At 41.6% G+C, this 14,713-nt stretch overlaps 1 protein-coding gene across 1 annotated transcript in view; it reads left to right on the forward strand.

The window, feature by feature from the left end:
* The window catches only part of LOC124257617 (aspartate--tRNA ligase, mitochondrial-like), a 39,545-nt gene that overhangs the window by 23,855 nt on the left and 977 nt on the right, over nt 1-14,713 (forward strand). Inside the window, exons 12-17 of the mRNA XM_046691718.1 lie at nt 7,347-7,499; nt 8,424-8,478; nt 10,268-10,351; nt 10,849-10,928; nt 12,419-12,529; nt 14,508-14,583. Coding sequence (XP_046547674.1) covers nt 7,347-7,499; nt 8,424-8,478; nt 10,268-10,351; nt 10,849-10,928; nt 12,419-12,529; nt 14,508-14,583 — 559 coding nt within the window. The remainder of the gene's footprint in view (nt 1-7,346; nt 7,500-8,423; nt 8,479-10,267; nt 10,352-10,848; nt 10,929-12,418; nt 12,530-14,507; nt 14,584-14,713) is intronic.

Genomic DNA, 14,713 nt, shown 5'->3' on the forward strand with positions numbered 1-14,713 from the left:
TGACTTGGTTGACACATGTCATCGGTTCCCAATTCTGTAGATCGATGCTCATGCTGTTGATCACAAGATTGTTTGGTCCAGACTTGATTATTTACAGACCACCTCCATATAGCTGGAATATTGCTGAGTGTGGCGTAAAACTAAACTCACGCACTCATTCATTTATGCAGGGATTCAAGAAACCTTTCAAAATTTCCCACTAGACCACAGGACCAGTGAGTGGACAATAATTAGTGGTCCTGTCTGTACTTCACTGGTCCAAAATAACATTTGTAGATTTACTTAACAATCACTACAAAATTCACTGGCCACCAGCACCACTGCAAACTTATTATTTAGTGGTCCTGATGATTTTTTACTAGCCAGGGACCACAAAACCAGCATAAATTTTGCACACTGTTTATGAAAAAGTATTTTTAAAAATATTTTAGTGAGGTCATCCATAACATCCACAATACAGATCTGCCTACATTTTTCAATGAAGTGCTAACTTTTTTGGAGGAAAGACTCACTCATTCACTCAAATAATCTCTTGTACCGATCTAAAGGTTATACTTTGTAAAACACAATCAACCACATATCAATTTCATCCCCTTTTCAGACTCTAGCAATTATTTGATCAATTCTAACCTAGAGCTTAATATGGAAGAGTGTATGATAGTGTAGAAATGAATGTTACTGGGATGGCTGTTGGGAGACAGATCTGTGGAGACAATTAGTGACATGTGCTTGTGTTTGACCTGGACTGATGTACTGATGACTCGTCTGTGGAGGAGTTGACAGAGGTAACACAAACCACATGTATTAAGCTGTGTTCTAATGTGGGGTCAATATATTTGCAGGGGGTAGGAGTGAATAGGGTGTGCAGGAATCTTGCCACAAGAAGGGTACAGATCTAGACAGGTGATAGGTGGTTATTTTAACAGTTACTACAAGATAAGGGTACAGATGTAGACAGGTCATGGGTGGTTATTTTAACAGTTACTACAAGATAAGGGTACAGATGTAGACAGGTGATGGGTGATGTTACTACAAGAAGGGTACAGATGTAGACATGTGATGCGTAGTGTTAGTACAAGAAGGGTACAGATATAGACAGGTGATGGGTAGTGTGACTACAAGAATGGTACAGATGTAGACATGTGATGGGTGGTGTTACTACAAGAAGGGTACAGATGTAGCCATGTGATGGGTAGTGTGACTACAAGAAGGGTACAGATGTAGCCATGTGATGGGTGGTTATTTTAACAGTTACTACAAGATAAGGGTACAGATGTAGACATGTGATGGGTAGTGTTAGTACAAGAAGGGTACAGATGTAAACAGGTGATGGGTAGTGTGACTACAAGAAGGGTACAGATGTAGGCAGGTGATGGGTGGTGTTACTACAAGAAGTATACAGATGTAGACATGTGATAGGTGGTGTTGCTACAAGAAGGGTACAGATGTAGACATGTGATGGGTAGTGTTAGTACAAGAAGGGTACAGATGTAGACAGGTGATGGGTAGTGTTACTACAAGAAGGGTACAGAAGACATGTGATGGGTGGTGTTACTACAAGAAGGGTACAGATGTAGACAGATGTAGACATGTGATGGTGGTGTTACTACAAGAAGGGTACAGATGTAGACATGTGATGGTGTGTTACTACAAGAAGGGTACAGATGTAGACATGTGATGGGTGGTGTTACTACAAGAAGGGTACAGATGTAGACATGTGATGGGTGGTGTTACTACAAGAAGGGTACAGATGTAGACATGTGATGGGTGGTGTTACTACAAGAAGGGTACAGATGTAGACATGTGATGGGTGGTGTTACTACAAGAAGGGTACAGATGTAGACATGTGATGGGTAGTGTTACTACAAGAAGGGTACAGATGTAGACATGTGATGGGTGGTGTTACTACAAGAAGGGTACAGATGTAGACATGTGATGGGTGGTGTTACTACAAGAAGGGTACAGATGTAGACATGTGATGGGTGGTGTTACTACAAGAAGGGTACAGATGTAGACATGTGATGGATGTTACTACAAGAAGGTACAGATAGGGTGGTGGGTGGTTACTACAAGAAGGGTACAGATGTAGACATGTGATGGGTGGTGTTACTACAAGAAGGTACAGATGTAGACATGTGATGGGTGGTGTTACTACAAGAAGGGTACAGATGTAGACATGTGATGGGTGGTGTTACTACAAGAAGGGTACAGATGTAGACAGTGTTACTACAAGAAGGTGGTGTTGTTAGTACAAGAAGGGTACAGATGTAGACATGTGATGGGTGGTGTTACTACAAGAAGGGTACAGATGTAGACATGTGATGGGTGGTGTACAGATGTAGACATACAACAAGAAGGGTACAGATGTAGACATGTGATGGGTGGTGTTACTACAAGAAGGGGTACAGATGTAGACATGATGTGACAAGAAGGATACAGATGTAGACATGTGAGTGTTACTACAAGAAGGGTACAGATGTAGACATGTGATGGGTGGTGTTACTACAAGAAGGGTACAGATGTAGACATGTGATGGGTGGTGTTACTACAAGAAGGGTACAGATGTAGACATGTGATACAGTGTACAAGAAGGGTACAGATGTAGACATGTGATGGGTGGTGTTACTACAAGAAGGGTACAGATGTAGACATGTGATGGGTGGTGTTACTACAAGAAGAAGGGTACAGATGGTGTTACATATATGGGTGGATGTTACTACAAGAAGGACATGTAGACATGTGATGGTGTGTTACTACAAGAAAACAGATGGGACACAGGTGGTGTTACATGTGAAGGGGTACAGATGTAGACATGTGATGGGTGGTGTTACTACAAGAAGGGTACAGATGTAGACATGTGATGGTAGTGTTACTACAAGAAGGGTACAGATGTAGACATGTGATGGGTGGTGTTACTACAAGAAGGGTACAGATGTAGACATGTGATGGGTAGTGTTACTACAATGTAGGGACAGATGTAGACATGTGATGAGGTGGTGTTACTACAAGAAGGATACAGATGTAGTGTGATGGTGTTAGTACAAAGGTGTTATGTACAAGAAGGGTACAGATGTAGACATGTGATGGGTGGTGTTACTACAAGAAGGGTACAGATGTAGACATGTGATGGGTGGTGTTACTACAAGAAGGGTACAGATGTAGACATGTGATGGGTGGTGTTACTACAAGAAGGGTACAGATGTAGACACAAGAAGGGTACAGATGTAGTGATGGGTGGTGTTACTACAAGAAGGGTACAGATGTAGACATGTGATGGGTGGTGTTACTACAAGAAGGGTACAGATGTAGACATGTGATGGGTGGTGTTACTACAAGAAGGGTACAGATGTAGACATGTGATGGGTGGTGTTACTACAAGAAGGGTACAGATGTAGACATGTGATGGTACAGAAGAAGGGTACAGATGTAGACATGTGATGGGTGGTGTTAGTACAAGAAGGGTACAGATGTAGACATGTGATGGGTGGTGTTACTACAAGAAGGGTACAGATGTAGACATGTGATAGGTGGTGTTACTACAAGAAGGGTACAGATGTAGACATGTTATGGGTTGTGTTAGTACAAAAAAGAAGGGTACAGATGTAGACATGTGATGGGTGGTGTTACTACAAGAAGGGTACAAATGTAGACATGTGATGGGTGGTGTTACTACAAGAAGGGTACAGATGTAGACATGTGATGGGTGGTGTTAGTACAAGAAGGGTACAGATGTAGACATGTGATGGGTGGTGTTACTACAAGAAGGGTACAAATGTAGACATGTGATGGGTGGTGTTACTACAAGAAGGGTACAGATGTAGACATCTCATGGGTGGTTTGACCACCAGAAGAGTATATATGGAAACATGTCTTCGGTGTGTATTTCTTAAAAAGGTAAAGAAGTAGGTTAGGTCCTACCTGTGAGTGTCTGTCCTGGGATCCTGTCCGTCTGTAAGTGCATGTGTATGTGTGTGTGTTGTATGTGGACCGCCTCCCCCTGGCTCGTGGAGCACTGGCAGGTTGTGACTGGCTGACTGGCTCCACGACTGCGCCTGATATCACCTCTGATGACACAGATATGACCTCCCAACCAGCCAGTCAATTGTGATAGTTATTAGATGCTGGAACACATGTTTTTGTTAGGTATACACGTCCCGCTGTCAGTTCTCTCTCCAGTAGACGGGAATTTTCCATAGGTGTTCTGTCTATAATCAGTCCAGATTTGCTTCTTATTGTACATTGATGTTTGGTTAGCTGAAGTGGCACACAGTGAAATACCGGCAGATGGAGAATCCTTCTCTTTGTCTATCATTTCATTATTAAGAAATGTTTTCAGCTGTTATTTAAGGGTGGTTTGTTTCATTTTTCAATTTGGTGAAGTGATGAAAATATATAACCTCATCATGGCAAAGGCTGGAAAAAACATGTTCAATTAGTAATTGATTTTCCACAGTCCATTCACAATGTCATGATTGTATATGCTGACTTTCCATGACCTTGTTCCAAGACATCCTTTCACCATGACATCATAGCACCATGAAACCTTAATGACATGACATGCACAATACTGTAGTCTCACTTAGAATCTGGTAACAAAATGTCTTGTATTCTGTGTTTAGGCCAGACCAATTTTATTTCTTGTTTTACGGATCCGGCTGTCGTATTTTTTCAAGAATCAGAAAAAAAAATAAAAATTAAGTTTCCCCCTCAAAAAATATATTCCTAATGTTTTTATTGGCCAAAAATGTAAACTTACAAGAAATTTTGTTTTTAGATTGTTTTTTACCCCATATACACTTCATAAATTGCTAAAGTAAAATACTTTGAGTATTTAGAAGGAATATTACCTTGACTGGTGATTTCATTTTTATTTTTTTTCCTTCCTTCCTTTAGGTTTTCTGAGGACAAAAATCCGTAAAACAAGAAATAAAATTGGTCTGGCCTTATTAAGTGAATCAGTGTAAGTTACAGTCCGTTTGATTTCACAAAATCATTGCAACAAAACCAAATTTTGCACAGTCACATGAAATCGGCAGACCAACTCTGCTGTTCTACCAGCAAGTTGTCCCCCCTCAGAAAAAATAGCGAAAAGTGACAACAAAATAATGATCGTTTGTTAAACAACTTTTTAATTCGGGTGTCCAATTATGAGACAAATCATCAGAGTTGGTCTGTAGATTTCATGTGACTGTGCAAAATTTGCTTTTGTTGCAATTATTAGATTTTGTGTTCAATTCGTCGTTGTCAAATGATATCAAATGAACTGTATGTGAAGCAGTGTCACCTGTTCTGTTTTTGTTAAAGTACAGTTCAACAAGTCTAGAGCCACTTAGGGTTACTTAGTCTGTCTCACAGTCCCTGAACCACATTATTTTCCCTACTTCCCAGACCTCCCTGCAATGCTGAAACCCTAAGTGAAGCAAGTCTAGATATCCTCAGGTTCTGTATCTCTGGTCTCCCTGGAGCTCCTTTTCAATTTAATATGGTTTGTTTGCTGCTATCAAAATTATATATACTCACAGACTAAGCGTTAGTCTAAGGGTTACCCACCATTGCTAGCACTGCACCTTGGGGGGGGGGGGGAGATAGTACAGCCTCCTCCTACTCGCAAGCTGATATGGGGGATCCTGTGTCACTGGAGGAAAATGAACACCCTCCCGCTGGGTAATAGGATCCCTCCTCCCTGCCTGGGTTCAGCCATCAGAGTGAGGTGGTGCTTGTTACACACTCCACACCCTAGTCTCAACACTGACCAACATCTGTACTGTCAGTATCAGATAACCTCTTCAGTTGATAAACATTTCTGACTTAGTGTAGGTTATACTTCTACATTCTTTGTGTTTAAACCAGAGTATAGCTGTCGCTTTAATACATATATAACTTGTCATACATTTGCTGATGAGACATTTGGCTATTTTACTACCTTCCAATAACCTTATCTTGCTCTGTATCTTCTTAGTGACTTGGCAGTCATATTCATGACTGTGAAGATCCATCGCAGTTACTTCTAGATCAGAATATCTAATGATTTAGTTGTCATAGAGAATGTGTGTTACAGTATAGTATTACTGTGAAGATCTATGGCTGGGTGTGATATTCTAGATCAGAATATCTGATGATTTAGTTGTCATAGAGAATGTTTGTTACAGTATAGTATTACTGTGAAGATCTATGGCTGGGTGTGATATTCTAGATCAGAATATCTGATGATTTAGTTGTCATAGAGAATGTTTCTTACAGTATAGTATTACTGTGAAGATCTATGGCTGGGTGTGATATTCTCAGATCAGAATATCTGATGATTTAGTTGTCATAGAGAATGTATTGTTACAGTATAGTATTACTGTGAAGATCTATGGCTGGGTGTGATATTCTAGATCAGAATATCTGATGATACCTACACCTTTAATTTTATGAGGGGAATATACCATCAGGTGAAAGGTGTTTGCAAGTAATAGTGATAGTTTTATAATTTTAAAAAAATTTGTTAGGGTGTATTTGAGGTGTGTGAAAAATATGACATATCCCGATCTGTTCTGATACGCCATTGATGCTTGTGATGCTTGAGTGCTATAGTTCTAAAACTTCTTTCTTTCTTGTTGATCTTAGTATGTGACAAAACTGGAAAGGTGTTTACAACGCTTTGTGATAGTTCTAAACTTTCTGTTTTTGAGGGGTCTGTGACAGTGTCAGTTAACATTCTGTCAATGCCCATGCCATTCCACACATGCAATAAGATATCTGAATTAGTTACTAATGTGAAAAAATGTCTCAAAGTAGATTTTAAAAAAAAAGGACAGCTGATGTTAGCACATGTGTTCTACCGATAGTTTTGCGTTCTTTAACATGTTTGGGGAGGGATGGCCGTGGTGTATCATTTATTCTTTCATTCATTCACATATGTATTTCTTTCTTTTGTTCTTTTTCTTTATTTCTTTCATTCATTCTCATATAATTCTTGCTCTTAATTCATTCATTCATTAATTGTAAAATTCCGACTGATACAATACACTGGCTGAAGTACTGTTAAACGCAGCCGAAGTTGCGCTGGGACTGAACCAAGTCACTGTGTGCGTTGGAGCATGACGAGGCACACGTTAATATGTACAAATGGTAAAGAAAGAAAGCGAGTGACCTATCCCTGTTGTAGAGTATCCCTGGTTACAGTATGTTATAACTGTTGGGATTATGGAAGGGACTTTGCAGTCAGAATATCTGAGTTTCATGGTAGCATAGACTATGTTTGTTTCAGTATGGTGTGACTGTAAAGAACCATCACAGGGACTTCTAGATCAGAATATCTGATATTTTAGTTGTCATGGTAACATAGTGAATGTTTGTTACAGAATGTCATGACTGTGAAGATCCAGGAAGAGAGCACATGGCAAGGGGGTGTGGCCAAGTCTCTGACTGAGGATGTGAAGCAATCCATCTCAGACAGACTGAATGTGCAGCCTAATGACATTGTCGTCATGGTAACAGGGGAAACAGACCATGTGGTTAGTTAATCTGTTTGACTGGCAGTTTAGAAGTTGATGAATAATAAGAAAAGGTGTGATACCTTACAGATAACAACTTCTTTTTTATATTATGATGCGATTTGTCCGTATAGATTCCTATACTGTTGTCAAGCAAGTGGTTAGTTGTTACTTAATATCTGTGTTACCTAAAGAAAAGATGTCATGTAAAATTTTACAAATCTTCAGATTTTACAAGCCAGAATTTGTCTTTCTGCTTATTTTCAGTGGTTGTAATTAAAGGTAGAATGACACTGTATGAAGTGATGAGGAAATGAACAACTTCTTTATTGTATAATAGCAACATTTTGGTATGGATACTTATACCGTTTTCAAACACCATTAGAATACACAAAGTGATTAATTGTGTGTGTTTATTCAGGGAAAATACGATACATAGAAAACCATGCATTGGTGAGTTGTTAGTGTATATTTAGGTGAGGTGAAATTGGGTTTAACGTTGTGCTTGAGAATACTCCGCTCATATGACGACGTGCATGCATGTGTATGTGTAGGTGCGGCTGCTTGTACTAGCCCAGACTTAAGCTGGTTTTATAGTGCTAGCTCATTGAGATACCATGCCGCAGTGAAGCATGAATACCCCACTCAGACACATTATACTGACACTGAGCCGACCAGTCCTTGTTGTACCCATTAATGCCGAACGCCAGGCTGCTTGAGGGACCAACAAGTACCATATTTTCACGTGTTTTGGTATGACACGGTCGGGGATCAAACCCGCGACCTTCCGCTCTCCAGGCGGACGCTCAAACCACTACACCATGGAGGCGGTCGTATATTTAGGTAAACAATCTCAGATACAACATTGCTAAACTTGCGGTGATGCTTAGTGAGGAAACAGGAAAGTAGGATCAGTATTAACATAGTTGTTGGTTCTTCCTCCAGCTGACCTATCTGGGCCGTGCCAGACTGATGTGTGCAGAGTCACTGGAAGCAAGAGGTAACAGATACTTGTACAACAGAATACTGCATAATCTGCTCACTAGGGTGGCGCTTGTCTTTACTCTGCTTTGTACATTCAGTAGATGTTACTTTATGTTAAAACCCGTGAAGATCTGGGTTAGAATTGATCTTCAGTAACCCATGCTTGTCGTAAGAGGCGACTAACAGGATTGGGTGGTCAGGCTCGCTGACTTGGTTGACACATGTCATTGTATCCCAATTGTGTAGATTGATGCTCATGCTGTTGATCACTGGATTGTCTGATCCAGACTCGATTATTTACAGGTAGCCATCATATAGCTGGAATATTGCTGAGTGCGGCATAAAACAACTAACCAAACCAAACCAAAATCTTTATGTTAATCCGTCAGTATCATCAGTATTGTACAGTATCTGCAGTGTCCATGGTTACCAGACATGGTACTGTTGTCTGTGTAATGAGTTTCCTTCAGAGATGGAGGTCATACCGAGTGAAGATAGTTACAACACAAAGGGAGACGTTGTGACTCACAAATAGTTTGGTATTCTTGATTCTGTACCAAGGTGTGTGACCCACCAAAACATAACTATTGTGTGATGATATGAGGCTAATATTAGTGTTCAAGTCTCCCCGGGACATTCCTGGGTTATACCCTGTGTATGTACTGGCCCTGGTCAGAGAGATACTGGGTGTTATCACTGCCCTCCACATCCGCCTCAGATAAGGCCAGGGTCAAAAGAACAATTAGCTGTGTGTAATGAGGCTAATTAACAACATGTGGAGAGGAGGGCGGTGTTGTCAATTGATACTACATCAGTTGGGGCACTGAAGGGAATTTCAACTTTTTATTGATGTAAGTAGTAAATGATGCAAGTTACACAATATTCCACGCAGCTGTAATGTTCCCTGATATGTCACCATTTCTCATCTTTATTAATGGATACAAATATATAGGAAGAGTTTCCATAACCCATATACATGGCAACTATGTAATTATAACAGGTTAGTAAAAAACCAGTGAACCCTTTTCAGATACATACTGGAATTTTGTTTACCTTTTTGCTTTTTGTGATTGGGATTAGACTGCATGTTCTAGTGGAGATATTGTTCGTGGTTCAATGCCTAACTTAGTAATACTAGTATGTCCCTATGGTAAAAAGATAATACTTGTAACATTGCTGGGCTCTGGCAAGCTCAGTGTCTTTTAATGGGTGCAGGTGTGTCTATTACATTCCATATTCCCACTACAGGTATGTCCATTGCATCCCATAAACCCTGTTCAGATGTGTTGATTACATTCCTTATTCCCTGTGCAGGTGTGTTCATTATATTCCATATCCCTGTGCAGGTGTGTCCACTAGATTCCATATCCCTGTGCAGGTGTGTCCACTAGATACCATATCCCGTGCAGGTGTGTCCACTACATTCCGTATGCCTGTGCAGGTGTGTCCAGTAGATTCCATATCCCTGTGCAGGTGTGGTGTGTCCACTACATGTGTCCACTAGATGCCTGTGCAGATGTGTCCACTAGATTCCATATCCCTGTGCAGGTGTGTCCATTAGATTCCATATCCCTGTGCAGGTGTTTCCAGTAGATTTCATATCCCAGTGCAGGTGTGTCCAATAGCTTCCATATCCATGTGCAGGTGTGTCCACTAGATTCTATAACCCTGTGCAAGTATGTTCACTAGATTCCATATCCCTGTGCATGTGTGTCCACTAGTTTCCATATGTCTCTGCAGGTGTGTCCGTTGCATTTCATATTCCATCTGCAGGAGTGTTGATTACATCCATCTCTTCTGTACAGGTGTGACGGTTAGGTCTGGTTCTGGATTCCACTTCCTGTGGGTGGAGGACTTTCCTTTGTTTCTGCCAAGAGAAGATGGGCAAGGTAGAGAGTTGGGTTGAGAGTGTTGTGTAATCTTGAGTTCCGTGTAATCACAATCATGATGAGTGCCATGTTTATAATGAGCGTCATGTGACGGGTGGTATCAATGAATGCTGTGCAAGAAGTGTCATATATGGCATAGAGCCTAGCCTAACATCTCTGAATGTACATAACTTTGATAGTAACAGTAATCCCATTAAATCAAGAAGGAGCCAAAGTGAGATGGGAGATTCAGGGACCCAACCCCTAAAGTGGTTCTGTTACCATCTGCAAGAAAAGTGAGGAAATCTAGACTTGCTTCACGAAGAGCTTTAGCATTGCAGGAGGGATAGGTAGTAGGCTAGGCTAGATAGCTAGCTAGGTAACTATGCATGTTGATGGTTGTAGTGCGGCTGCAGTCATAAAGTCTACTTTAAAGTATGAGAGGCGATGATTCTGGATGGTAATGTATAATCTTGTCAGTTGATGATCAGTACAATCTTGGTGGCTTCATGTTGCAGAGGGAGTTGAGTCTGCCCACCATCCCTTCACAGCCCCGCACACCGAGGATGAACACCTACTGTACACACACCCTGAGAAGGTAGGTACATACACACATATGTATGAACACATGCGCACACACATCTCAGTCAGACAAAACAATGATGAAATCCTGCATTTGTGTTAGAGTGAGTGAGTGAGTTTAGTTTTACGCCGCACTCAGCAATATTCCAGCTATATGGCGGCGGTCTGTAAATAATCGAGTCTGGACCAGACAATCCAGTGATCAACAGCATGAGCATCGATCTGCGCAATTGGGAACCGATGACATTTGTCAACCAAGTCAGCCAAACTGACCACCCGATCCCGTTAGTCGCCTCTTACGACAAGATAGTCGCCTTTTTATGGCAAGCACATGGGTTACTGAAGACCTATTCTACCCCGGATCTTCACGGGTCCATTTGTGTTAGAGGTGCCACACATGTGCTTTTGATGTGCTATATATTGATGTGTTTACGTGCTACACATACGTCAGGTGGATGTGTATATTGGAGGTGTTATGAACTGATGTGTGTACAACATGCTACACACACGGTGGATGCGTGCTACATGTGTGTGTAAGGTGCTACATATTGAAGTAAGGTGCTACTTATGGGAGCAAGGTGCTGCATATGGAAGTAAGGTGCTACATGTGTGTGTAAGGTGCTACATGTGTGTGTAAGGTGCTACATGTGTGTGTAAGGTGCTACATGTGTGTGTAAGGTGCTACATGTGTGTAAGGTGCTACATGTGTGTGTAAGGTGCTACATGTGTGTAGGTGCTACATGTGTGTGTAAGCTGCTACATGTTTGTGTAAGGTGCTACATATAGGAGTGAGGTGCTACATGTGTGATTAAGGTGCTACATATAGGAGACATGTGAGGAGCAAGGTGCTACATGTGTGTAAGGTGTTACATGTGTGAGTAAGGTGCTACGTATAGGAGCAAGGTGCTACATCTGTGTAAGGTTCTACATGTGTGTGTAAGGTGCTACATATAGGAGCAAGGTGCTACATGTGTGTAAGGTGTGACATGTGTAAGGTGCTACATATAGGAGCAAGGTGCTTCATGTGTGTAAGGTGCTACATATGTGTGTAAGGTGCTACATATGTGTGTAAGGTGCTACATGTGTGTGTAAGGTGCTACATGTGTGTGTAAGGTGCTGCATATGTGTGTAAGGTGTTACATGTGTGTGTAAGGTGTTACATGTGTGAGTAAGGTGCTACATGTGTGTGTAAGGTGCTACATGTGTGTGTAAGGTGCTACATGTGTGTAAGGTGCTACATGTGTGTGTAAGGTGCTACATGTGTGTGTAACATGCTACATGTGTGTATGGTGCTACATGTGTGTGTAAGGTGCTACATGTGTGTGTAAGGTGCTACATGTGTGTAAGGTGCTACATGTGGTGTGTAAGGTGCTACATTTGTGTAACGGTGCTACATGTGTGTGTAAGGTGCTACATGTGTGTGTAAGGTGATACATGTGTGTGTAAGGTGCTACATGTGTGTAAGGTGCTACATGTGTGTAAGATGCTACATGTGTGTGTCAACAGGTGCGGAGTCAACATTATGATCTGGTTCTGAATGGTGCTGAGATTGGAGGTGGCTCCATCCGAATTCACAACTCCAGGATGCAGAGATATGTCCTGGAAAACATTTTACAGGTAAACTCCCCAGACTGTAAAACAGCCCACACTCTGATGCGAAGGATCAAAACTGACTCCGAGGTTTTGTTTGAAACATTTGGGAGGGTCGATAGGTCCAACCCAATTTCCTCAGGCCAAGGGCTTACTTTTTCAAACAAAACTGAGGAGGGCGTTTTGATCCAACTTATGAACCAACCAAAGATATACTTTAGACATGATGTTAATATTTGGTATTTACTGTTGAAATCAACTGGGATGCGACTGGCAGCCATGCACACTCGATGCACATGCTCTACCCCTGTCCTGCATGTGCGCTGCATGCACTACCTATCTTGTGAGGAACACATGGTTCATACTACAAACAATCACATTCTTCACAGCAATCCTTCGTAGCCTAGTGGATATAATCGCCAAACTAGGAAGCGAAGGGTTGCAAGTTTGAAACCAGGCTTCGGCACAATATATTGGAAGTTTTCAATGATGTGATATTTTACGATCGTATTCAAAATGTGTTCAAGTAAAATAATTCAAAGTCAAGGGCTCTCCTCAGAAAATCCCAGGGCAATTCCTCAGAAAATCCCTGGGACCCAGGCAGTTCTGTAGAAAATCCCCTGGATTTCTTGGAGAATGTCCACGAAACTGCCAGTAGAGGTTTACTTGGTAAAAGGAGAACCTGGCGAGACAATAGAGTGACGTCACTGGAGGTTTATTAGGTGTGTCCTCCCATTGGTTACACTCCGTCACACAGATCATATTGTGATCCAGTAAGAGCTACAACAATGTAGGGATTGCCAAGCTACAACAATGTAGGGATTGCCAAGCTACAACAATGTAGGGATTGCCAGGCTACAACAATGTAGGGATTGCTAAGCTACAACAATGTAGGGATTACCAAGCTACAACAATGTAGGGATTGCCAAGCTTCAGCAATGTAGGGATTACCAAGCTTCAGCAATGTAGGGATTGCCAAGCTTCAGCAATGTAGGGATTGCCAAGCTACAACAATGTAGGGATTGCCAAGCTTCAGCAATGTAGGGATTGCCAAGTTACAACAATGTAGGGATTGCCAAGCTACAACAATGTAGGGATTGCCAAGCTACAACAATGTAAGGATTGCCAAGCTTCAGCAATGTAGGGATTGCCAAGCTACAACAATGTAGGGATTGCCAAGCTACAACAATTTAAGGATTGCCAAGCTTCAGCAATGTAGGGATTGCCAAGCTACAACAATGTAGGGATTGCCAAGCTACAACAATGTAGGGATTGCCAAGCTACAACAATAAAGGGATTGCCAAGCTACAACAATGTAGGGATTGCCAAGCTACAACAATGTAGGGATTGCCAAGCTACAACAATGTAAGGATTGCCAAGCTTCAGCAATGTAGGGATTGCCAACAGTATGCTGACAGTCAGGCAATATATTTGGAATGCAGTCAGCCCTGTGTTAAGGGGCCACCATGTTGACTGCTTGGATCCACTGTTTGCAAACAATAGCTCAGTCTACTTGGCCCTTGTGTGGCTTCTCTCCGGATGGTTGCCCCTCGTCTGTAAACAAATCACTTTTTCATAAACATTAAAATCAGACTGGCCAATTGCAAATCTTTCATTGTGCAGCATAGCTCCTGACAACATAGCTTTATGAATCAGCATGACCTTTTGCTCCAGCTCTCCGTAGGGTTTTCATGACAGAGATGAATATCTTAACAAAGTATACATGAGAACCCATCTGACACGAAAGTACTGAAGGCATAATGTACGTTGCAATATAATTGATTTGGAGGGGTGGAGACAAACAATAAGTTGTGTTGAAGCGGTGGAGAATGTACCTGTATTGACAAGTTCATCATTTGTATGATGGTGGACGACGAACATCATTAGTGGTTTAACAGTATGGGCTACTTTACAGATTGCCTGAATTGTTTATAGGACAGAGCATTGATGCTGTAATTTGAAAATTGATGATGCAGATAATGTTGTAGCTGTTGCTGTGTTGTAGGAGGATGCTGGTCAGTTGGAGCACCTGCTGGATGCACTGGACTCTGGCTGTCCCCCTCATGGAGGCATTGCACTAGGTAAGACACAGGTTGTCATGGTTACATGCTGGTCAGTTGGAGCACCTGCTGGATTCAGGCTTTCCAGCTTTTTGTCTTGTGACACTTTCTGTTGTCATTCAGTTACAAACTGGTGACACTGTTCAGCTGC

The sequence above is a fragment of the Haliotis rubra genome, unplaced genomic scaffold (assembly GCF_003918875.1).
Source record: "Haliotis rubra isolate DU_JTF1 unplaced genomic scaffold, ASM391887v1 Scf669, whole genome shotgun sequence".
NCBI lineage: Eukaryota > Metazoa > Mollusca > Gastropoda > Lepetellida > Haliotidae > Haliotis > Haliotis rubra.